The sequence below is a fragment of the Ctenocephalides felis genome, unplaced genomic scaffold (genome assembly GCF_003426905.1).
Source record: "Ctenocephalides felis isolate EL2017-DRISC unplaced genomic scaffold, ASM342690v1 CF-g0.4_SCAFFOLD_01886, whole genome shotgun sequence".
NCBI classification, from domain to species: domain Eukaryota; kingdom Metazoa; phylum Arthropoda; class Insecta; order Siphonaptera; family Pulicidae; genus Ctenocephalides; species Ctenocephalides felis.
The window spans coordinates 184,717,979-184,742,740 of NW_020538040.1; the positions used below are offsets into that span (position 1 = coordinate 184,717,979).

The 24,762-nt window shown below is 30.2% G+C and overlaps 2 protein-coding genes and 1 pseudogene across 2 annotated transcripts; all 3 read right to left on the reverse strand.

The window, feature by feature from the left end:
• Positions 1 to 418: 418 nt before the first annotated feature.
• Positions 419 to 15,236, reverse strand: LOC113378773 (glutamate receptor ionotropic, kainate 2-like). The gene is made up of 21 exons (XM_026619367.1): positions 15,221 to 15,236; positions 14,995 to 15,117; positions 12,488 to 12,692; positions 12,288 to 12,416; positions 11,968 to 12,060; positions 11,752 to 11,893; positions 6,157 to 6,273; positions 5,560 to 5,721; positions 5,241 to 5,492; positions 5,011 to 5,180; positions 4,884 to 4,937; positions 4,653 to 4,817; positions 4,432 to 4,584; positions 4,172 to 4,366; positions 3,923 to 4,105; positions 3,723 to 3,827; positions 3,380 to 3,640; positions 3,114 to 3,311; positions 2,665 to 3,049; positions 2,393 to 2,583; positions 419 to 677 (listed from the first exon to the last, which is right to left on the reverse strand). The coding sequence occupies exons 2-21, from the start codon at positions 15,099 to 15,101 to the stop codon at positions 597 to 599; spliced, it is 3,348 nt and encodes a 1,115-aa protein (XP_026475152.1). The 5' UTR covers positions 15,102 to 15,117; positions 15,221 to 15,236; the 3' UTR covers positions 419 to 596.
• A 3,712-nt stretch (positions 15,237 to 18,948) lies between these two features.
• LOC113376371 lies at positions 18,949 to 23,397 on the reverse strand (annotated as a pseudogene).
• Positions 23,398 to 23,437: 40 nt separating this feature from the next.
• Positions 23,438 to 24,432, reverse strand: LOC113376372 (contactin-like). The gene is made up of 3 exons (XM_026616278.1): positions 23,856 to 24,432; positions 23,547 to 23,759; positions 23,438 to 23,470 (listed from the first exon to the last, which is right to left on the reverse strand). Exons 1-3 carry the CDS (start codon positions 24,321 to 24,323, stop codon positions 23,438 to 23,440), a joined length of 714 nt encoding a protein of 237 aa, XP_026472063.1. The 5' UTR covers positions 24,324 to 24,432.
• Positions 24,433 to 24,762: the final 330 nt, after the last annotated feature.

The following is a 24,762-nucleotide window of genomic DNA, read 5'->3' on the forward strand; positions in this document are numbered from 1 at the left end:
AATATATATTCGAATAAATGTAAAATAAGCTTTGCTGTGTGTATTACCTACTGATTTTGTAGTTTAATTATTAACCTTGTCGTTTTTATAATTACCGCCCGATACAGGGGTCGGTCCCGAGTAAGCCGAACTAAAGGACTTTTACCGTAGTAGAAGAATTAATTTTGCTGAAGAAATTATATAGAAGTAATATATTTTAATTAACATCAATATACAATACAATATATTCAACATCAAACATTCCTTTCATCGCAAAATTGTATCACAGTCAAAAACAACACAATACTTATGAGATATTCAGGAGGGCCTTGTTAAAAACGAATAACCCCTCAAAAATCCCTGAAAGTGATGATATTATAAAAATTATTTTTCACTTGCACTGCAAAAGGTTAGCAATGTTTGTTATAATGCACTCCGTTAAAATCGGTATTTGATGATCACAAATTAACACTTTCGTTAATCATAACTTCAGTTTCTTTGGAAGTGGAATCGTCTCTTTTGGTAAGGGAATGATCCCTTTTGGAGACTCCACCGCAACAATCCCTGATGGCGTGGTTTGAGGTGAACGGGACCGCCGGACGCGATCCCGGCTCATGCTAGGGTTGCTTGTTGGCGGTCAGGGAGAATTTTCGCATGTCCACCATCTGAATTAGGTTGCTGTCTTGGAATTGCTTATCCTAAAAGACGAACTCATTGTTGGAAATATCAACAATAATTCATGTCACATAGATCTTTTTGCAACAATTGCAATTAAAACAGTCTTGAGAAACAAAACAGCAAAAAACGAAAGAGAAAATAATGGTGTTCTGATGACAATGGTGCATTTGTCATAATATGTTAGAATTAGATTTATAATATCAGAGCAAAACTATAAAAGCTCGATGCCATAATCCGTCCCATTTTTGTATATACATTTTTATTCCAAGTTATAGTAATTACAACAAAATCATTTTTTTTGCATATCTTCACGTTTTAAAGGTTTTTGAACATTCTAGCATACCTTAGAAATAATGGATGTATGTGTGTACATGTATGTATGTATTTGCGGATTCAAATTTTCATCGACAATTTCGAGAGCACAGATCAACCAATTTCATTGATTCAAAAAACATTCTATTCATGTTGATGAAAATACGTGCTGATTAGGTTTTGGCAAAAGCAGGTCCAGCCGTTTCGAAGATACTGAGCACAAAATTGCGAGAAATGGCAATTCAAATTTTGAGAGAACGGAACGTCCGATTTGAATGATTCAATAAACATTTCACTTAATTGAATAAAGATTTGATTAAATTTTTGGAAAAACGGGTCCAGCGATTTCGGAGATCCATAAAAAAAAGTTTTCAAAAATGCCATTTTGTCGTCAAAAATGATCATCTGCCATTTGCACATCAAATTATCAGATATTTTATAAAGATTTTAATAATAAGTACAATCTTTGTTTTCATTTCTATGGGTTCCGTACCAAGATTTGTAATGTTCAAAGTTCACTTATATAGTTCAAATAAATGTTCTCAAGGGTTTCAATTTTTGAAAAAAGTTCAGAATTTTCAAAGATTTTCAAAAAAAAAATCTATTTTTTCAAAAAAGTAGTTTTTTTTCAAAAATTAAAAAAAAATCAAAATTCTCCAGAAAATCTTTTTTTCAAATTTTATTTATTCTTTCAAAACAATGAAATTTTTCCCCAATAAGCCTATATTGTATCCTTGTTTTTCAATTTCAGAATTTTCAAAGATTAGAAAAAAAATCAAATTTTTCAAAAATCTGAAAAAAATCAAAATTCTTCAAAAAAAAATTTGTTTTCAAATGTATCAAAAAAACGATAAAATCTTACCACAATAAGTCAATATTGTATAATTGTTCCTTTATTTAAGAATAAGGAAAAGGTATATTTTTTAAAAACAAAATCTAAATTCTCCAAAAAATCTTTTTTTTTTCAAATATATAAAAAAAACAATGAAATTTTTTCCCAATAAACCAATATTGTATTCTTGTTGTCGATATAAATTTTTCCGTTTAAATAAATATGCATAAAAAAATATTTTTAACACTTTTACCGACACCCTGAAGAGATAATTGTGTTATTAATCAGAAAGTGTGGACTGTGTGCTATTTCAACGAAATAATATGAGGTGATTTGTTAATATTAATTTTGATTTTGATAGAATAATATTTTCTACTCCCAATTAAAATATTGGGATATTATAAAATTGTTCTTTCCAAATAAAGCCTAACGTGGCTTTTGCACAATATGTTGCTGTAAGCTAGTATGCAAAATATAAGAAAAAAATATAAAATGATGTAATCCATTTTAGATAAACCAATTATAAGATAGCTATATTATGTTAATAAAAATAATATTTATACCCATATTGTAAAAAGTTAAATAGCAAACCTTATTTATCCTAGTTGGAGTGTACATTGGAGCTGGACTACAATCAGCACATCCCTTTTTAATAGTAGCAAATGTTTCAATATTTGTAGATGTAGTTTTATAACGTTTTTTATGAGTATTGCAATAAAATTCTATGATAGCAACAACTACGGCGATACTGAGTCCACATACCAAAACTAGGAACAGACCACCTTGAAAAATGTTAATAAAATATTATAATTATGTATGTATATAATTTTACCTAAATTACTATAATTTTAAACTATATTTACCTAAGTTACTTCCGTCCAAAGGATTTGCTTTAGGTTCATACATTTGGTCACAAACATTTTTACTTGGTTCGGTCCACCATTTATCATAAAGCTTTTGTATTTGACCACTTTGACGCAGTTCTGATATCGCATTTGATATTTTATTTTTAAATGGAAATCCGCGAACTGTTGCAATTCCATAGTTTTTAGAATCTAAGAGACCTCCGATTTGTTTCAAATAACAATTTCTTCTGATAGTGTAATCAAGCATAGTGGATTCCATTAAAAATGCATAATTTCCTTTCAAAGTTTTTTGAATGCCATCTTCATATGTTGGAACCAGAGATACAGATTTCTTTTCGATCATATTCTGCCACATTTTTTTGTAGATATCAATATTTGAATCCTGAATAAAATGGTGTTATTGTGATGAAATAATGAGCACTTTAACTAAGTTCAATTTAATTTACCTTGAAAAAGTTCATTGTCGAACCTCCTTTCAAAGTGCCAAAAGCAATCTCATCTTGATCAGCAAGATCAGCTGCACTTTTTATTGGAGAAATCATATAATCTACGGTTCTAAAGGCGGCAAGGTTTGCTGTATAAGATGATATTATAATGAGTGTGAAAAACCACCACACGGCGCCAATAATTCGTTTTGAAGTTGCCTAAAATTGTATCGTTTTTCATAAAAATTCTGGATAAAAATTAGTTTGTAGTTGTTTTTCTTGAGTACCTTAGGATTTAATCCAGAACCTCGTCTGAGAAGCGTTCCGGTTATAAACCAAAAACTATTATGAACTGTAAACTGATTTTCTACAACATCTGGAGGAACTTGTTGGCACATTTCGGCCTGTATAGATCCATGAGGAGAAAATCTAGCGATGGCATAAAATGTTAGTGAAACTGTTACATATGCAGCTAACATATATAACCAAATCTTAACATCGAAGGGATTCATGAAGCTAAATATGTGTTTTGGCTGATTTTTTGTAGCCTGAAATATAAATAATTACCTTATCAAAACCCATTGCAAATATTAATTTACTCTATAGTATCAAAACTAAATATTTTATTACCTTAAATAAGACGCCAATACCAAAATTCATAAAGGGTTTCGTAAATTCAACTACATTTTCTCTGTTTCTGTCGATGGTAATAGGCGCTACGGCAATATCAGCTTGCTAAAAAAAAATATCAATAATATAAATACAGATTTGAATAATGATAATTAAATACAGATTTATAAATTTCTTACTCTATGAACAAGCTCTCCAACAATTCCATTCCATTGATGAGTTTGAGGATCATAAGAGCCGTACATGTTATCTGGTACAAGTCGTATTGTGTAGCGAAATCCTACTTTTCTTGCTATTAATTTCAGCAAATCGATGCAAAACCCCTCGTACATCGTATTTCCAGTCATATTGCTTTCTTCCTTAAACATAACGTATGGTTTTTCCTGAAAAAAATATGATTGGTATACCTATAGTTAATCCATCTTACAATTAGTGATTCTATGCCTCACCAATTTAGTAACAACAACAAATGTTATATTAGCGGCAATTTCATCAGTTTCTGGAAAAATGTGGACGCCTGTTGCAGGTGTCCATTCGCCAACTTTGTGCAACTCCTCTTTTCGCAAGTTCATCAAATCTAGTTTGAAATTGTTCCTTTTTCCTTCGTTGAACTCAATTTTACCAGTCAAGCCATCGATGCTGGCCTGGAGATCAATTAATTTATTAATTCATTCCATTGTGAGCCGAGATTTAGGATCAAACTACTTACAGAATTAATGTAATTGTATAGTGATAGACCTCCATCAAAAGGCTTTTCCAAATCACATGAAAGATTTGTAGGTCTTAAAGCTTGAACCGTATCCATCGCAGTCAAACCCGTTGCAAAGACATGTACTGAATCGTACATTAAGGCAGGTTCCGCCTACAATCAAATCAATTTATATCAACATCAATACATATTATATATAAAAATGTATATGCTATACTGACTTGTATTACGCGATTTTTATTCAGAATTGCTTTTCCAATAGGCTGAAATCGCTCCATTTGTTCTAGAGCTTTCATAACACTAGGTGATGTTACATCTACTAATCGAAATGCCGTCATATTAACACCATTATATTTAAAATCCTCCAAGTCAAAAACTTCAATATCCTAAAAATGAATTGCATATAAACTACTGATTAGGAAACAATATAAACCAATAATAATGAAACTTACATATGTCGTGAACAAATAATGATACCGATCATCGTTCATTTGTAACTGCAAAATCTATAACGTAGAATAGGAATTGAATAAACTATAAAACTAAATAAAAAATATTTCAATTTCACTAATAACTTACGGCGCGAAAAAATTTAGAAATGTATTCTGGATTCGTGTCTACGACAAGATTGAATATTTGTTTGCGTTTAATATCCTTTAGAACTTCTCTATAACTAGCTGGATTAGTTTGAAGGATGTACACATCAGGCTTGGATGCAGAGTTTACAAAGTCATGTCGACGAAATAGTCCTAAATTAAATTTCAATAAGTTTACTAACTCAAAATTCCCTGGTAATTAATCAGTCTTACCAGTTTCATCTTCGTAAATAACCGCCATTCTAGACCATCCAAGAAAACTTAGTAAATCCTGAAACGCTTGAGCAGTATACCTAGGAGCAGGGTAAAGATTGATAGAAAATTCTTTAGGCACAGGTTCTGCATCTGATCTAGCCTCAATATGAGGTACATCCAGTGCTTCACATATGGACTGAATGTGTGTGCCTAATGTTCCATCAGATGGTCCAAACAAAGCCTGCACTCCCGACTCTAACTGACGACAAACTGAACAAGGAAAAACCAGTGAAAGCAACTTTGAGTCTACAAATTTTTGTTAGTAAAGTCATGATACCTTTTTTAGATGTGCGAAACGAATCATCTCTAGGAACATATTGTATGTCGTATACGATTGTAGTATTGGGTAACAATGTTTTGTCCTTATTGATACGATAAACAGCATATTTAAATGCTAACTCAGAACTGCTGTCTTTTTGATCCTCTGTGAAAACAGCACCTGTTAAATAGAAATCAACAATTATAGTATAAGCAACAACAAATTAAATATTAAATAAAATAAAACATATTCTCTTCATTGATTAATTCTCTAATTAAAGCTACAGTAGGACCATATACCAACATTTTTCAAATCTCATAGATCATTGAGAATTGAAATAAGAAAAATTTTGGTGGCAATTGACCGTTATTTCAAAAACGATAATTTCATTTCATTTGTTACTTGTTAGTTTTAACTAATATGACCGTATATATTTTTTAAAAACCCAGACGAAGACTGTTTATGTTAAAGAACTGAAAAATGATTTAACTCGGATGCCGCCGCTCCGGCAACAAAATAAGTATTAATTCTGCAATTAGCGAGTGGAAAGCGTTAAAACTTTTAGTTTGTTAATTTTAACTTTAGTTTATAATATGAATGATCAAGTTAGCTTACCAATTCGGATAATAGGCGGCAAAGTGGCAATGACCAGTCTAGTGGTGGCAGCGGCGATGAAGAGTATCAGGCGGCCCCTCATGCCAACACGAGGGCGCCCCCACGGACTCCACATTACTAGACACAAAGTATATTCACAATAAAATAAAATAATATTTACAATAAAATAATTTATTACAATTTACACTACCAAAATTTAACGCTAACATTTACCGCTAAGAAGAGTGTTCTGGTCTGGAATTTAAATAAAATGGAATTTTGTTTTTTGTTTATATATTTTGTTTCAAGAATATATTTGAAAAAATATTCAAAAATACATTTACAAAAATATTTTTCAAAATTTAAATTATTTTCGGAGATATAGCTGTTTGACCACAACAATCATCCTCTTGTCTTGAAACTGTCTTTTTCAACAAGATACCCACGATTTCTCAACTTCTACTAGACGGATTTAATTAAAAAATTTACGTCTTCTTCATAGACTTTACTTCAGTATAAACTAGTAAATAAAAAAGTAAAAAAAAACGCTATTTTTAGAAAAAACCTTTTTTTAACTTGTCCGCAGTTCATACGATTGCTACATTATTCTAGATTAGTAAAATATAAATTTTTTTTTCGGTGTATTTTGAAGGCTAAAATAAAATCATGGGTATGGTCAGTTGCCAATTTTTTGCGACCCTCCACTTCATCACCACACAACAGAATACCCACGATTTCTCAACATCTACTAGACGGATTTAATTAAAAAATTTACGTCTTCTTCATAGACTTTACTTCAGTATGAACTACGCTCAACTACAAAATTCATTTTTTTTATTCTTGAAAAAATCGAAGACATAAAAAAAAATCCAAACTACCATTATTTTGCGAAAAAACCTTTTTTAACTTGTCCGCAGTTCATACCATAGCAACATTATCCTAAATAATATAAATATTTTTTTCTTCGGTGTATTTTGAAGGCTAAAATAAAATCATGGGTATGGTTGCCAATTTTTTGGTACCCTTCACTTCATCACTTTCTAGAATTGAAACTTTATGATTATTTTTATTTCATTTTTTTTTATATTCTCAAAACAATAATTAATAACTTGTAAAAAGAGTATAGCAAAATTATTGTTCGCGTTTTTACGGCCTTTCGAAAATCACATAAAATTGATGCTTTTAGACCAGAATACCCCCTTATGGACCACGTCTGTATAAAAACTTTTTTTAAACAGTAAACATACGTAATAATGCTGCTCACCTCTTCTGTAACTAGTTTTCTTAAATACACATAATAATTCAAAATCATTCATACAACTATAAAATATAATAATCATATATCAAAAGTTAATATGGCAGTGTTGAAGTTGAAATGCATTTTTAAAACTTTTCAGCAATTTTAAACAAGTTATAATGTCATTGTAACACATCACATAAATCTATTTGAAGTTTTTTTACTCCAGAACACCATTATAAATCACTTGAATGATCGAATAATGCACACAGATCACTGGTCTCATTGACAATATCAACACAGTTTCAGAAGGCGTAAAGTAGAGTTTAGCACCTTGTTATCGTACGTAATTAGTACACATATGACTTAGCACACTACATCAACTAATAGGGCTTCTAGTCGGGAAATAAAACAATAATGCATTAATTATAGGAACACATATGAACTGATCGAACTCGATCGGGCACTAACGCCCAAACAGGCTCCCGAGGACGATCGACGCGACGGGCAGCGGGCGCGACTCACCAACCATGCGTACAGGCGTACAGATGTGTCCCGAGATGCTGTACGGAGCCAGCGTAAACAAAGTTCGAGTGGCGGAAAGCTCCGCGTTTCGTAAAAGCTCTACGAAAAAAGTCGGCGTAGCACTTACGGTGAAGACTCGAACGATACTGAATTAAACTAGTGGTGTATGGCGTCGTGCCTCAAGGCAAACTGCTGGAACTTACCGTACTGTAAATTAAAATTTCTAAGAGCTTAATTTTTTGTTGAAAATGTCTAAAAAAATTAGTATTTTTTGATAAATTTGATTTTTTTTCAATTTCTGAAAATTTGGATCATATTTGAATAATTTGAAAATAAAACGATTTTTCTTGATAATTTTGAATTTTATTCCAAAATCTTGATTTTTAACTTTCCGTAAGGTAAGTTATTGTAATCGTCCAAAAATCTTTTTTTTTTAACTCAGTTTTATTTAGCAATCAGAAATACATAAAGATTCCTATCAGCTAAAATGACAATATTTAAGAGCGATGCCTAAGAAGAACTCCAATGAGAACTTCTCAGTTTTACAATTAATATGATATTATATTAGACCTAATCTAAGACTAAGTCTAAAGGCCATTGTCGTTTCAATCTCCTTATGCCAAAAGGTTGAGTAATGTCAACTATAGATGGGTTCGAATGTGAGTCCAGTTTGCGTTTGTATTTTTCCATGAATTCTTTGAACAAATTGCACCGTTTTCATGTTGAGGTCGCTGTGAATGGTTTCATTTGTCACGTACCACGAAGAATTAAAAATTGTACGTAAAATTTTTGACTGAGTTCTCTGCATTATAGCTATATTTGATTTGTAAGCACATCCCCAGACCTCAATTCCGTAGGTCCAGATTGGTTTAATAATTGATTTATATAGCAGCAACTTATTTTCAACAGAGAGCTTAGACTTTTTACGCAGTAGCCAATCAAATTCTTTCATTTTGATCATTATTTGCTGCTTTTTTGTTTTTATGTGGCTTTTCCAAGTAATTGATTTTTTTTACATTTCTTAACGTTTTGAAGGTTTCTGAACATGTTGGCATACCTCAAAAAAAAATGGATGAGTGTGTGTATGTATGCATGCATGGATACAATTTTTCGTCTACGTTTTCGAGCGCACAGATCAACCGATTTGAATGGTTTAAAAAACATTCGATTCCTATTTATAGGGAGATGTGTTGATTAATTTTTAGCAAATTCGGTCCAGCCGTTTTGGAATTACAGAACAAAGAGTGCAGAAAATAGAAACCGAGTTTTTAAGAGAACGCAGCATCCAATTTGAATGATCCAAAAAGCATTCAATTTGTAATGATGAGGAGAAGTGGTGATTAGTTTTTGGCAAAGGCAGATCCAGCCGTTTCGGAGATACGAAGCAAAATGTGCAAGAAATGGCAGTTTTTGAGGGATATAAGCATTTGATATGGATGATTTAAAAAACTTTCTGCTTGTGTTGACAAAAAAATTGTTTTTGGGGGGAAAAATTATTTAGTTTCCAAAAACAAAAGTGGCATTTAATTTGATACGGGAAGTCCAGCCAATTTCCTCAAGGCACGATGCCATGCACCACTACTTTTTTTCTTTTTAAAATTTTGATTTTTTATAGCGATTGCGCCGTGTATCTAACGGTTAAACACTATACATCGTGGTACGGAATCCATAGAAATCTAAACAAAATTTATACTTATTAAAATCTCTATACAATATCTTATACTTTGATACGATAATGATAATCATTTTTGACCCCTAACTTGCATTTTTTTCAACTTTTCTCTAGGTCTCCAAAACCGCTGAACCTGCCTTCCTAAAAAGTTAATCAATTCTTCATCCCGTCAATACAAATAAAATTATTTAAATAGGAAACTCCTCAAAACAAACTGAATTTCCATATTTTGCACTTTTTGTCCCGTATTTTCAAAAAGGCTGGACCTGTATTTGCCAAAAATTAATCAGCAAGACTTCCCTTTAACAAGAATCGATTGTTTTTTTTTAATCATTAAAATCGGTTAATCCATGCACCCGAAATCGTCGAGGTATGCCAAAATGTTCAGAAACCTTTGAAACGTAAAAATATAAAAATTATCTTATATATTAATTATTAATAATATAAAATTTTAATTTTTTTGCGATTCCTATAACTTACCCTACGGGAAGTTAATAAATAATAACGCAAAATATAAATATATCAATTTTCAATTACTGCATTGTTAGTAAAAGTTGCAAGCTCTCTTTCTAAAAGCCATTCGATAACGCGGACAGGCGCAATGGGTTTCCATAGCAAATTTACTTTTTAGGGGTACGGCATTTTCAAACAACGCACCTAACCAAACCAAAACTTTCGTCAAACTATATACATATATAGTTTGTTTGCAAACACGTGCTACTCAATTCAAAATAAAACGAAGTGTTCTGTTTTCAAAAAAAAAAATCAAGTATAAGTCTTAAGGCAAGTTGAATAATCGATTTAAGAGGGGTATTCTGGATTAGAGGCATGATTTTATGCAATTTTTGAAAGGCTGTAAAAAGGGCCCACAATATTTTTACTATATATATTTTTTTACAATATCGTTTGCCTATCTGTACGCGGCCTTTCACAAATCTCATAAAATTCATACCCCTAGACTAGAATACTCCCTTGCCAAAAAAACTAATCAAGAAAATTACCAACGGATATATTTCGAACGATTTTCTAAATTTAGAAAATTGGCTCAGGATTTTGCGAAAAAATTTACACTTTTCTTCTAATTGTAAAGAAACAGCTCACCCGAACGTCCCGAAAAACTAAATAACGAGTTTCACGACTTATCGAGTTTCATATAAAGACTTTAAATCGTGAAATCGGTTCAGCCGTTTTTTAGAAAACTTCGAGGAAAGGTCAAATTTCGACTCATACACACAAACTTTTTCCACTTTTCGTCTTAAAAGATTCAGATTGACTTGAAACGTCGAGAAAACACAGAATTAGCAAAAACGAATTTCACCTTTGGAAAGTAAAAAAAAAAATCCCACATAATAAGAGCATTTAATAGGAAAAAGGAGTTAATAGAAAATCAGTAAGAAGTCTACTCCTACTATTTAAGTTAAAAAACTAAAATCAAATCAATAAAAAGTCACATCAAATAAAAATAAGACTTAATATTATAAAAATCTTAAAATTAGATGACACATAATAATATCTGAAATACCCAAATGTAAAGGTAAATCAAATACTATATGTGCTAACAGAAAATCTTAAATTAAAAATAAGAATAAGTTTTAGAATGAACAAAATCCAAAAACCTGAAAAAAGCTGAAAAAAGAATAGATAATGATACACATAGAAAAGATTATAGAAATAGATAAATGTAAGGTTTATGTATTTTATGTAATATAGTATAAAGAATATATTTTATATTGTACACAATTAATATTAATTTGTTTTACAGTTGCTTTCTCATGATGTGTGATACCTGCAAAGCTTATATTGTATATAAAACATACAGAAATGTTCTTTCATTAACATGAACCACTGGTATAATACATGCATATAAATATATTAATGAAAGTTTATAAAATACAGTAATCGATGTACATAATATGAAATAATATTCACCAAATCATTCAATATGACATCATGAAAATAACAATTATAAATATATTACATCAGGGCAACGGACCTATTTTGTAAATTCATACAAGTGAAAAATGATGGACTAGATCAATATAACAACATACAATTTATTTGCAGCACGAAAGCATACTTCAATGATATATCGCATTCTAAAGTAATTAACTTTCATCTACATTATGTTCGTTTTCGTTATCAATGAATTCTATATGAGTAAATGGAAAATGACCAGATCTACCATTTATTTCACCTCTCCATTGTCCATTGATATTCATCTCGGTTACAGTTATAATATCACCCACTTCTAATTTTAAAGCTGTCTTATCATAAGCATTGGGCACTCTTGCTTGTTTCACACGAGCATAAGCAGGTAATTTCCGCTAGAAAGATTTAACAATCCTCATTAGTTACTTATACTAGATAACAAAAAATATGCAATATATTTTAATCATACATTCACATTTGATTTTTTCATAGCATCATTGCTATTTGATACACTGCCACCTGAACCAGGTCTATGGATTGTGTTGAATTGGTTTTCATCATACTGAAAGTAAAAATCATTAAATTTTACATTCCATATTGCACAATTATCAACTGAAGATAAAATATTTGAAAGTACTGACTTCAAAGTGGAAAATTTTGTTATTGTAACAGACCTTGGTTTCTTTGCATATTGTCAACATTTTTAGTGCAATGATATAAATTATAAGAAAATTGAAATGTATATACTAAATCAATCTCATTCCTGGTAATGTATGTATTATCACTAACCGGTTGGATGTAAGGAACAGGAATAGATCCAGTTTTCCCAACATTATTTCTAGCTGTCCACCATTGATCCTCATCTTTCTTAATTATATGCAAAATCTCACCCTTTTTAAATGGAAGATCTTCATTGTCCTACAATCAATAACTAATCAGCACATCCTGATACCACCAATATTAAAAAGATCAAATATAATTGTACATACATTTCCATCAAAATCAAATTTGGCTATAACTTTTTCCACCTTCCGAGGCGCTGGTCGTATTAACGGTGTAGTGTCCAAATAATGGACTTTATAAAACTCTAATAGCTTAGGTAAATCTTTGAAGAGCTGATCACCAATTCTATACAAGATTTGATTATCTTCTTGTATTTTATTTATTATGTAATGACTAACTTTGCTGTCCTCCCTGTGAAAAAAAGCAAAATCAGGAAATAAGGTAGTGATATAAGAAAACATTAGAATGTTGTGGTATTGAATTCTCAAACTTGATTGAACATACATAAATGTTTTTCCTACGTAAAATGTTGCACAATGATAAAACAGATAAGTCAAAAATACACAGATCTATTATTTTTATAAGTAATACCCTGTTTACGACAACAGGATTATAATACAGTTATTTCCAACAAAGGGCTACCTAAATGAAGACATGATATCAAGTCTCATAACTTCAAAACATTAAATTATTGAAGAATTCTTCATTGTATTTGTATTTCGATATTGTTTGTTATCTTCAAAAATACAATAAAATATAATAAAATAAAATAATAAAATCCTGTATCAAATAAACCCAAAAATAAATTAAAATCTTAATACATGAATAATGGGGTCACAAAAAGATAGGCAGAAAATTTGATTTTTAATAAAAATGAAGACAAAACATTTTATGCAAAAATAAGTAATATAAATAAATATGCAGATTAAAACTAATTCAGTAAGATGATTTAGTCTATTCTGTGGTTTCTAACTTTTTGGTAAAAAGTACATACAAATATTGTTTGTTTTATAAAAATGTGTAAGTTGTAGCATAAAAAAGTATTCGATTTGTGGTCCCAATATAGTTGAGCTTGTACAGACCTAATTATCTGACTATTGAAAGATTTGGCGATATTCTGTGCGTTTTTTGAAACAGTTATAGTATTTCTGGATGCTAAAGATTTAACCCTAGAATGGTATTGTGCCTAACAAGTGATTTTTGAAGTAAAACTTTTTTAGGCGCGACTAGTGTGTAAATCTGTGATAATGCAACGGAAATTGCGTTACGCCCGAACTGTTCGTCATTCGCTCTCGATGAAATCATTTCTTTACTGGTTGATTGTGATTAGTCGTCGTGTCGCGTGAATAGAGATCTGTCGTTGTATGCGTACCAATATCAACAAGAAAATCGGCATAGATAACTAACATTTTAAGGTTACATCATAGTACAAATCTGATTTAATAAAAAAAAATCCTGAACCAGAAGAGTATTTTACCCCGTTCACCGTAAATAATCATAATGAAAATAATAAAACAAATAAAACATTTGTGCCGTGTACTAAACGTAAGTTTATTGAAATAAATTCTATATTATTCATAGTTTCTATAAATCTTTAAAATGGAAAATATTTTTTAGGCAAGACAGATATTACAGCTGCTCAAAGAATGAGATTATATCGCGAACGAAAAAGTAAAAAAAATACAAGCAGTCAATAAATTATTATATAAATGTGTATAATGGTTAACACTGATAAAAGTGTGCATCACGAGTGTTACCATATTACTAATAAAAAACATTATTCAAAATTGTTATATGATGTATTTATTTATAATTTAAATGCCATCCTACATGATAACAAAAAAGTTTTACTTCAATCGCGTGTAAACCTCGCACGCGCTCTCTTTTTTTTATCCGTCTTTTGTCATTGTATACTTTGTAGAACTATGGTTAAGTAACAAATAGTCTTTAAAGTTTTTCAAAATTTCCATAATAAAAGTACCATCACCATTCATTCTTGTCCGCATGTAAGCGGACACCGGTACCTTTGGAGGTGTCCTTAATAAAAAAAAAGATGTAAACTGGACATCATTAGGCAGGAGATGCAAGATTAAACCTTACAAAATTTACCTACTTTACTTTATTAAACTATTCACTTACATTATTTTTTTATTATTATTTTAACCATATATACAGGTAACATGTATTTTTACCTCAAATATTTAAAAATAAACTATAGTACAGTTATCAAAAAAATGATATCGGGTAAATAGGGGATCCGTGGTAAAGCCAAAGGGGTCATTAAACATTTTAAGTGGATAAAGAATCTATCACACCCAGCCTTGGTTTTGAATTCCCATTAGAATTTGGATCCGTTTGAACAAATTATGCGATAATTTCAATGACAGTAGTAAAAAATCTATTTGCAAACATTGTTGAAAGTTCTTTTTACTGTGCTTCGAATTCACTACTATGATAGATGATAATTAGAAAGACTAGCTGCTTTATCCTAAACTATTTCTTCAACATCTTCCACTTTTACCACTTCCAAGTCGGTCTTTGCAAATTCCACTAATTTTTCTAAAATTCCATAATTTTGGGCGCTAAACCGAAACAGCGCCAAACAAATCAGCGTTAAACGGGGTATTACCGCATATGTACTAAATAAATTCCATACTTTTATGTCACATAAGTTCCCTGAAATGCATGCAAATTTGATATGATTAACATTTACCTCACACATAACACATAGTCCCCATGTATGGTTGCACTGTCTCTAACTAAAAACACTCCACCTTGATTTTCACTCATTAATAAATCAGTGGCATCCTGTCTAGACATTGATCCAAAGTACCAGCTGGATGTTGGAGACACAAAAACATTAAAATTTCACCAAAATATTTCGCAAATGTAATGCATTTGCAAAATCCATGCAATTATGTCAGCTATATTGAAGTTACCTGGAGCGATCATTCTGATCAAAAGTTTAAGGCCATTATTGGATTCTATTTGAATTTCGATATAAATGAATAGTCACATTACGCCAACACAAGTATCCCTTCACCATTAAAACATTATTTAATAAAACTACTAAACAGCTACGAGCGATTCATAATTAAAACTTAAGTTTATTATATACTATTTGAACATCGATTCAATAAAAAATGCATAGTGCAGAGGAAAATTCATCATAAAATTGTTTAATTAACGCATAAAATTAAATAATTTCACATGAAAATTGTTGAGAAAAGTCACAAAACCATCAGCCTAGAATAAGCTCTGCCTAATTAAAACAATATTCTACACATATTATATTGTCTAGGATTCTACAAGAGTGGAAACTTTGAAACAAACATCATGCAGGTGAATGTGACGCCATCTCTAACTAACAATAACAAATAACAATAAGCAAATATGGCGCTCGATTTATGACGACATTATTTTTAGAACACAAAATGATAATAGAAACAGAAAGAGAATGTTTATAAATTAGTAAAAGATTGTTTGTAAAATAGCGATGAAGTTATAAATATGTATCAAAATGTTATTGTCAATTGTATTGTTCTAGTTTACATAGCAAAAACTTCAAGCACTTAAATCAGCGGTTTCCAACGTGTGGGGAGCGTCCAATTCACAATTCAGTCCAATTGTTTTCAGAATATCATTTTCGAAAATAACCCAAAAATTTTGAAATGATATTCAAAAATGAACAAAAAATTTTTTTTAAATTTTTTTATGCATATTTTTACATAATATTGCATATTAATTTGTATTTGTGATCTGATAATAATATCAGTTAAGTATTTATGAAATTAAACTGTTGAAAAAATTAAGTGGGGCCCAACACATTTTTTTATTAGAGCAGGGAGGGCGTGGTGCCAAAAGGTTGGAAACCACTGACTTAAGTAATTGTTGACGCATGGATTTAAATATGTTTATAATAAATTATATTTTTGTATAATATATTAAAAACTAAGTTAGCGTTTTTGGCACTTTTTTCCCCGTATCTTCTGAACGGCTAGACTTGCCTCTGCCAAAAACTAGTCAGCACGTCTCCTTATCAATACGAATCGAATGTTTTTTGAATTATTCAAATCGGTTGATCGGTGTTCCCGAAATCATCGACGAAAATTTGTATCTGCACGCACACACACCAAAATGCCAAAATGTTCGGAAAACTTTGAAACGTAAAGACATATAAAAATTTTTCCCTAGGGAAAGTTAAAAGTGTAATTATCCACTTTATTATTAAAAAAATGGTTTAGAATACACCGAACATTTCAAATAATTAATGGACATTCACTGCAAAGTGAAAATATATTTATTTTAAGTTATTTGATTTATCAAATTATTACTAAATGATTATCTACTCGGAATATGTTGATTAAACCAATCTCTATTATTGTTTAGTATTATTTTAATCAGTCATTGTATATATAAATATTTACGAAAACTGAAATGCAATAATAATATTAACACGTTAATCGCCACGATATCAGAAAAAAATTTCATATGGGCCATGGTAACTTTTAGTTAAAAAATGTATCAAAGAAAAAATATTTTTCGTTCTCTCAAAAACTTCCATTGCCATTTTTTGCACATTTAGCCCCGTATCTTCGAAACGGCTGGACCTGCCTTCAACAAAAATTAATCACCACTTCTCCCCATCATTACAAAATGAATGTTTTTCGGATCATTCAATTCGGATGCTCCGTTCTCTCAAAAACTGAATTGCCATTTTTTGCACTTTTAGTCGTATCTCCGAAACGGCTGCACCTGCCTTCGCCAAAAACTAATCAGCACGTCTCTCCATTAATAGGAATCGAATGTTTTTGATACATTCATTTCGGTTGATCCGTGCTCTCGAAATCGTCGACGAAATCTGTATCAGCACATACATCCATTTACTATATGCCAAAATGTTTAGAGTAGAAAACACACCAGATCATGAATTCCAGTCAGTAAAAAGCTACAATGTTTATATATGTGGAACTATTTTTAGAACATGCTAAACATTTAAAAAACACTTATCATAAACAAAGTTTGCAAAATTGATATTCATGAGACGAAAATTTTCACGCACACACACACAACATATTGATTTTGATTATTTTTTTTCAATATTTAGATTTTTGTTAATTTCTTTAATTTATCATTTTTTATTATATTTTTTATATATTTTTTGTATTTTTTTTGATTATTTTTTAAATTTATTTTCCTGGATCTAGATATGTAAACCCCATGCGTGATTTTGCATTTACAATTCGTTTATCATGTGGCTTACTATATAATTCTCTTATTAACTTTTAGTTTATTATTTTATTTTATTGGTTCGTTTTTTATTTTGACGATTTGGCTGCAAATGAACATTTCAAGATTATGGTTCAACGTAGCACAATTTTAGTTCATATATACTTATGTAATTATAAAGGTGTAAACAAAATTGGTCATAAAAACATTAATAATTAAATGGAATGGACGGATTTTATTTCATAAAATTTCATATTCTTAAACGTAACTTATTAATATATTAAAGTGCTCAAATTTACAATTTATTCTTAAAAATAACTTATAATACATTAAAGTGCTGAATGTGCTTTAAAAAATAGTATTATTTAAATTATAACTATCTTTGCAATATTTGAGATAGTGTAAATATTTTTTAAGGCACTTTAAAATTCAATGAACACATTACTATTCTGGTTATAGTTAAAATATTTTGTCATATATTAAATTCATTATTATTTAACAAGGAAGTCTTAGATAAGGGCTAGAGTATTTATATTAATTCAAGATATATAACCAAAATGGACGGATAAATAGTGAGATTGCTGTGGCCTTTTATATTTAGCCTTAGGGTAAAGATCACAATTTCAAAATAAAATAATGATTACTATTAATATACCTTTTCAAATACTTTTGAGTATTATTTGTTATTTTCATTTTCCTAACTATACTCAATATTTGCACATTATCTATCAAACATTGTAATGTCAAATAATTTTTTATAGTTTGCACAATGTTAGAAAGATTGCTTCACATTTCAAAAAGAAAGCAAACTCAAATCGAATCCAATCTCCAGTTAGAATTAAGTCTAGACAAAAAGACCTGATTTATTTCCAGCAAAACAAGATGTAGATTGTGAACTAAAAATCAACCACTGTTGAAATGTAGAATCTATTAAATAATTTAATAATAATATTGAAGAAATTACTACAAAAAGCTATTTTAAAAATGTTAAACGGAAATAGACAAGACTAGAAATTTAAGATACAATAGACAATATTTACAGAGTGATGCATGAACAATAAATAGAGCTCATAATCCACTAAAAAAGAGCAACAGTGGTCAACAATAAAATTCAAAATGATAGGTCTAATAGTATCCACCATAATAATTTCAGATACAGAAAGTGAATGAAACAATGAGACAAGTCTCAATAACAAAAAAAAAAAAAATTGAATTACGAACAAACTGTTTTGATCAAATGGATATTTGCAAAAATTATCATGTTCCTCTGAGACGGTTTCAGAAATTGATTTTTTGCATAAAGAATTCTAATTTTGAAAATGTTGAAGCTGATGGATCAATTGATATTGTCAATATTAATGCGCCACATAATTGAAAACTATTAGAAATTGTAAAAACCTAATAACATGAGTTAGTTAATATAACAAAAAATTATGACCTATAATCTGCTGACTGAAATAAGAATTGCACTAAACAGAATCATTATGTTTGAGTACTCAAAACCATTGGCTGAACTTCTAAATGCTGCAGCATCACCTAAATGGTTATTGAGAAGAGTTAAACAACAATGTATGATGTGATAAAATTCAATTATTTAGTAAATCAAATTATATTTACCCATTTGAAAATTCAAAGTAGGACTGGACATTCTGCCATCACCACCATTACTGAAAGCTAAGACTCTCATTTTATAAGCCTTGCCCGGAGTTAATCCTAAATTCAAAATAAGATATGTTGATTAATAAAAACACATTAAATACATTAAAAAAAAAAACTTATTTTTTTACCTTCCACATATGATTCCAGTTATCACCAATATAAATAACAGTATCATTTGCTGTGGACATATCTTGATCAGTTTCCCATACTCGAATCTACAATAGTACAAATAATATAACAGTTGTAAAATGTTTACCCTTAATATAAAAATTTACTTATATCCAATAAGAGGCTCTTCCTCCTGACTGGGAGCAACGTAACGCCAAACAACCCGAACTGTTGATGGATTGACTCCATAAACATGTACACTTGAAGGTGGATTCTGAGGAGCTTTTCTGAATGTGCGTTCTAAAAATTTGATTATGTAAATTATAACATTTCATGTTCAATAGCATAATGTGATATTAAAAATTACCCAAATATCTTTCACTCTCAGGACCTTCCCCGGCAGAATTATAGGCTATCACCTTCACAAAATAATATGTATCTGGAGATAGACCAACGATTAAAGCATGATTTAGTGTAGATCTGCTCAAATAATAAACACTGTCTTCTTCTCTGTTGTCTTTTTTCCAATATTTAAGCTGTAAAAAAGAAATGTATTAATTGTAAGTTATAATGTTATAAAATGTACCCTTCTTTTGAATACATACACGATGGCCAATCAATTTGCCTCTTATTGTCTCTCTGGACAAATTAATAGGATTCCAGGTAACATTCAAAGCAGTGGAATTGTAACTTCTGGCAACAACCAGTTGAGGAGCGACTTGAGGCATATCTTCTGCAGAATAAATTGTATGAACGTCACTCTCAGGCCCAAATCCTACGTTGTTGATTGCCTGAACTTTGACATCATATTTTGTATAATAATACATAGATGGAACATTAACTACCGCTGAATTAATATTGCCAGCCTTTTTCAGTACTTCTGTTTGAAATTCTGATTCACCTTCATGTCTTTTCCAAAATACTTTATAATGAATACCTTTACCATTCTGCTCTTGAGGTTTCAAAGCCTGTGGAAAAAATATTGAGCAATAAAATAGAAATCTTCTTTACATTACATATAATACATACATCCCACGTGATAGTTAAATCTCCAATTTTTCCACCGCCTCCACCAATATTTCTTGGTGCAATATAAGGTTTGTCACTATCTGTGCTATACAAAGGACTAGGTTTACTGTCAGTTCCTGGACCAAGGACTATTGATGGCAACAACTTTAAACTCGTACACAGACCAAGGTGTCAAGCCATTTACTGATGCTTCTTTCCTACCATTATACCGACCAATCTCATTTCCTTTGATATCTGATTATAAGTAACATAAAAATGATTAAAACATGCCACTAAATGCAATGAAAATGTTTAAAAATTGTAGCTCTTACATTCAGCTATCAATTGCCATGTTTCATTCCAATTAGTTCTTCCATACACATTGTAATACTGTATTGGAGGACCATTACTGTTTCCTTCTGTCCACTGAAGTAAAGCAGATGACTTTAATATATTCACTACTTTAATTCCACCAGGAGGTCCTGGAGGGCCATCAATATATAGCACAGTTTTAGATGATATTTGCCCAACTGCAGATTTGGCTATGCATTCATATTGTCCACTATCAGGAAGTGTTAAATTGATCAGGGTCAAATTGCCACCATCAATGATCTGATATTAATAAAAATAATATTATTATTACAGAATTTTAAAAGTCAGTTGAATTTAATTTCAAATATATTTACTATGCGCTCGTTGTACATAAAATCTTGCATCGGTATTCCGTTGTGTGTCCAAATAAAAGCGATGTCGAGCAAATCATCATAGTAAACCTCACACAATAAACTTATGTTCATGTTCACTTGAGTTCTTAACTGTTGAGGCAATCTCAGAGTAAATTGAGGTTCACCTAAAATTAAAACAAAGCATATATATACATAGATATTACATATATACATAGAAAAATTAAACAGAAGTACTTACGCAATACAATGAGTCTTCCTCTGCTTTCAGCAGAACCATAAGGATTTTGTGCTACACAAGTGTATAATCCTTCGTCATCCCTATGGGTCGGACTAATTACTAAGTTTCCATTAGGCAATATTACTCTTCTATTACCACTACCTATAAATAAATACAATAAAATCTAACATTTTTGTCAAAACTTCTATAATTACCTATTACGATGTTATTTTCTCCAGATAATCTTAGGTCTGGGTGCTGCTTCAGGATTGCATTTTATAGTAGTATTTCCATTCTCTGTGGCATAGGTTTCACTTTCCATTGGATGTTTCTTAAACGTAGGCTTACTTAGAGCTGCAAAGATTTGTTTTTAATTAACATTAACTAAATTTAAAACAATATGCCTTCGTACTTATAACTTAAGTTGTGCACTGGAATATACTGCTTTTAACTGATTTGTTGCTTTGCACTGATACATTCCATTATCTCTTGTTGGATCCAAGTATTTTATATTCAATATGTTATCCTGAATATGATATCTGTCCTGTCCATTCATGTAGAGTATCCATATCTGAAAATAGATTTGTCAATAAACCTGCATTAAGTACAGTAATATAAATAATTATACCTAGTAGTTGTCCATTTTTATACAAGTATAGTTGGCATTTGGGTAAGCAATTACTTCACATAAACCATTCAATTCACTCTTAATATCCATGATCATGTTTTCCAGCGGTATGTTGAATACAGGGTAACTCTGCACCACCAGATCTAACTTTTTAGACAGTTTTGCTCTATCATTTTTAACTGTACATTCATATGTACCTTTGTCTTGTATTGTGATGTTAGGAATTATCAACACTCTGTTATAACTTTGGAATAAGCATTTTTAGGTAAATCACCATTTAGTCTTGTCCAGTTATAAGTCGGAACCGGGCTGAAAATAATATTATACTGGAGCACAAAATATGGGCAAATTTGATATATATCACAGAACAAACATTGGATTTAATTTTTCAAATGTTGTTTACACAATAGGGGTAATATATTTACCATTATTATATTTGTTATAATTCTACATATACTTACTATCCATAAGCCATGCATTCTAATCTAACTTGCTGTCCAGCAATAGGAGCTTCAGGAAACGACTTAGGGAACGTATTTGGAAATAGCAGTATTTGATAATTAGCTAAAACAATCATAACACAAATATTTCTCAATCAAAAATAAAACATATTTTGCTACAATTTTGGTACTTACAATGAGGGAGAACTTGGAGATCAAAAATGGTCCATTCCTTCCTGTATCTGAAACTTTACTTTGAACTGTACAACTATATTTTCCTCTATCAATTGTTTCAAGAGCTGAAAAAATATATGCTCCATCATCGCTTACAAATACACGACGATCTTCTCTACAAAATTTGGGAAATATCTCTTGCCCAATAATATTTGACACCTGTAATATAATTACATTATATTATACAAAATTTTCATTTTATAATCAACATGCACATCATAAGTTTATAATTTGTTTAAAATTATTTTTGTAAAATTGAGTAATTTATACTACATTATACCTGGATAATGCTGTGGAGGATCACATATAATGCTTTGCCAAAATTGCATCGCCTCGTTCACCTTGTCTTTTCAAATTAAACTCCAAAATATACTGAAAAAACACATTTTAACTAAACAGGTCAAAAGTATTTGAAGTATGTAAAATTTAAAAATTCTTACCCAAATGATAATTCAACAGTGTTCGATAATATGGACCCAATTTATTTGAGGCCTTGCAATGATAGTTTCCTCTGTCGGTTAATTTTTTTGGTTCATGTATAATTAAATCCCACCACTGACTGTGTACTTGTTATTTAAGAGAGGTTCAATTTTATATGATGTTAAATTATCATTAACAAATTCCTGCTTAAACCATTCGTAGGTTGGAGTGGGATAACCAACTGCTAAACAGCTTTATAAAAAATCAATAATTATATAAATAATAATCAATTAATATAAATAATATTAAGTTATATACCTCAAAGTTACACCACCCGATATATTTTTTTTAGTTATATCAAATATAGTATCTTCGGGTTGTCTTACAAAAACTGGACCCATAGGAATCATTTTTTTATCAGGAATATCAATTCCAAAGTCTAATTCTCGAGTAGCATATATATAATGCTGCAGTTTACTTGAGTGACCCTCACAGATGAACAATGAGGTTCATTGTGAGGCGTGGGCTTAAATCCCCATCGATTCTGTACTGGTGAAAAGCTGAAGTATAATAATGCATTAATTCATAGGAAAATATGATTATTAAAAAAAGTACATTATAATTATTGCAGTATACCTGTAAGTCAATATTCTCCATATGGCTCATTAAATCTTGAGGATATATATTCTCGTTAACTAAATTTGTATTGTCATTATTGATCCATTGATTATTAATAAGTTTTGCACTTATTAAGTACCGATTATCATGATTTTCATCTTTTATAAGATGCTTGATTATGAATGCATGCTTCTTGACTGTATCAATATTTGCTAAATCAACATTGTACGTCTGTATAAAAATAAGATATGATTCAAATTGTAATATAAATTAACTTGCATTTTCAAGATTCCCATTAGTTATTATTATTACTATATTTGTTACTACCTGGCATACTTTGAATGCTTCATTTCTAGTTTTAAGACTAATAAAAAATCTGAAACATATATCATTATAGCTTCCACCTCTATTGAAATCCGAATTGGAGTCTGGGTTGTATGAAATCCAAAACTTGGGGCAGTTACCATTGGAATTTTGATCATTATCAGATTTTTCAATGTAATCATCAATGTTCAAGGTTCCAGGACCTCGATAATCAATATTGAATTGATTAAATTGGTCTGAATTCTGATTATATCGGTAATCGTTGCCATAATCATTTAAATTGTAATTGCTATTTATATTTGAATTTCGAAAGTTTGTATACTTATCACCACCTAAGAAGTTATTTTGGTCATATGGATTGTCTTGCGGTTTATAATTTTGGTCATATAATTTATTGTCAAGTTGACATAAAACTTGTGCAATTAGACCAAATATAATTGAGAATAACCATCTATGAATCATCTTATTCATATTAGAATTTTTGAGGCGTGGCACCAAAGTTATACCGATTATAACTATTGAATGGTATTTATTTTATAAACTTTTATTTATAATGCGATTCATAATCATATAGCACTGCTGTAGCTCACATAACAATTTTACTTTCGAAAGTTAATTATTTTAAACAAAAAAGATATGAAATTAACCTACAGAGAGTAAGACATTATTGAGTTTAGTAAACACAAACATAAACAAACACAAGAGTCATGAATAGATAGGAAACTGTAGAAAGGAAAAACTTAACCTGGTGACAGCATTTGGAAGCAACTTCAATGCGGTAAAATTTAAAAAATATAATGGAAAATGGTCTAAAGATATTTTGAATTATTATAATTAATTTTCATTGCTTTCATTGTTTATTTAAATTTTATATTCAATAAGGATTCAATAAGGATAAAAAATTAATGAA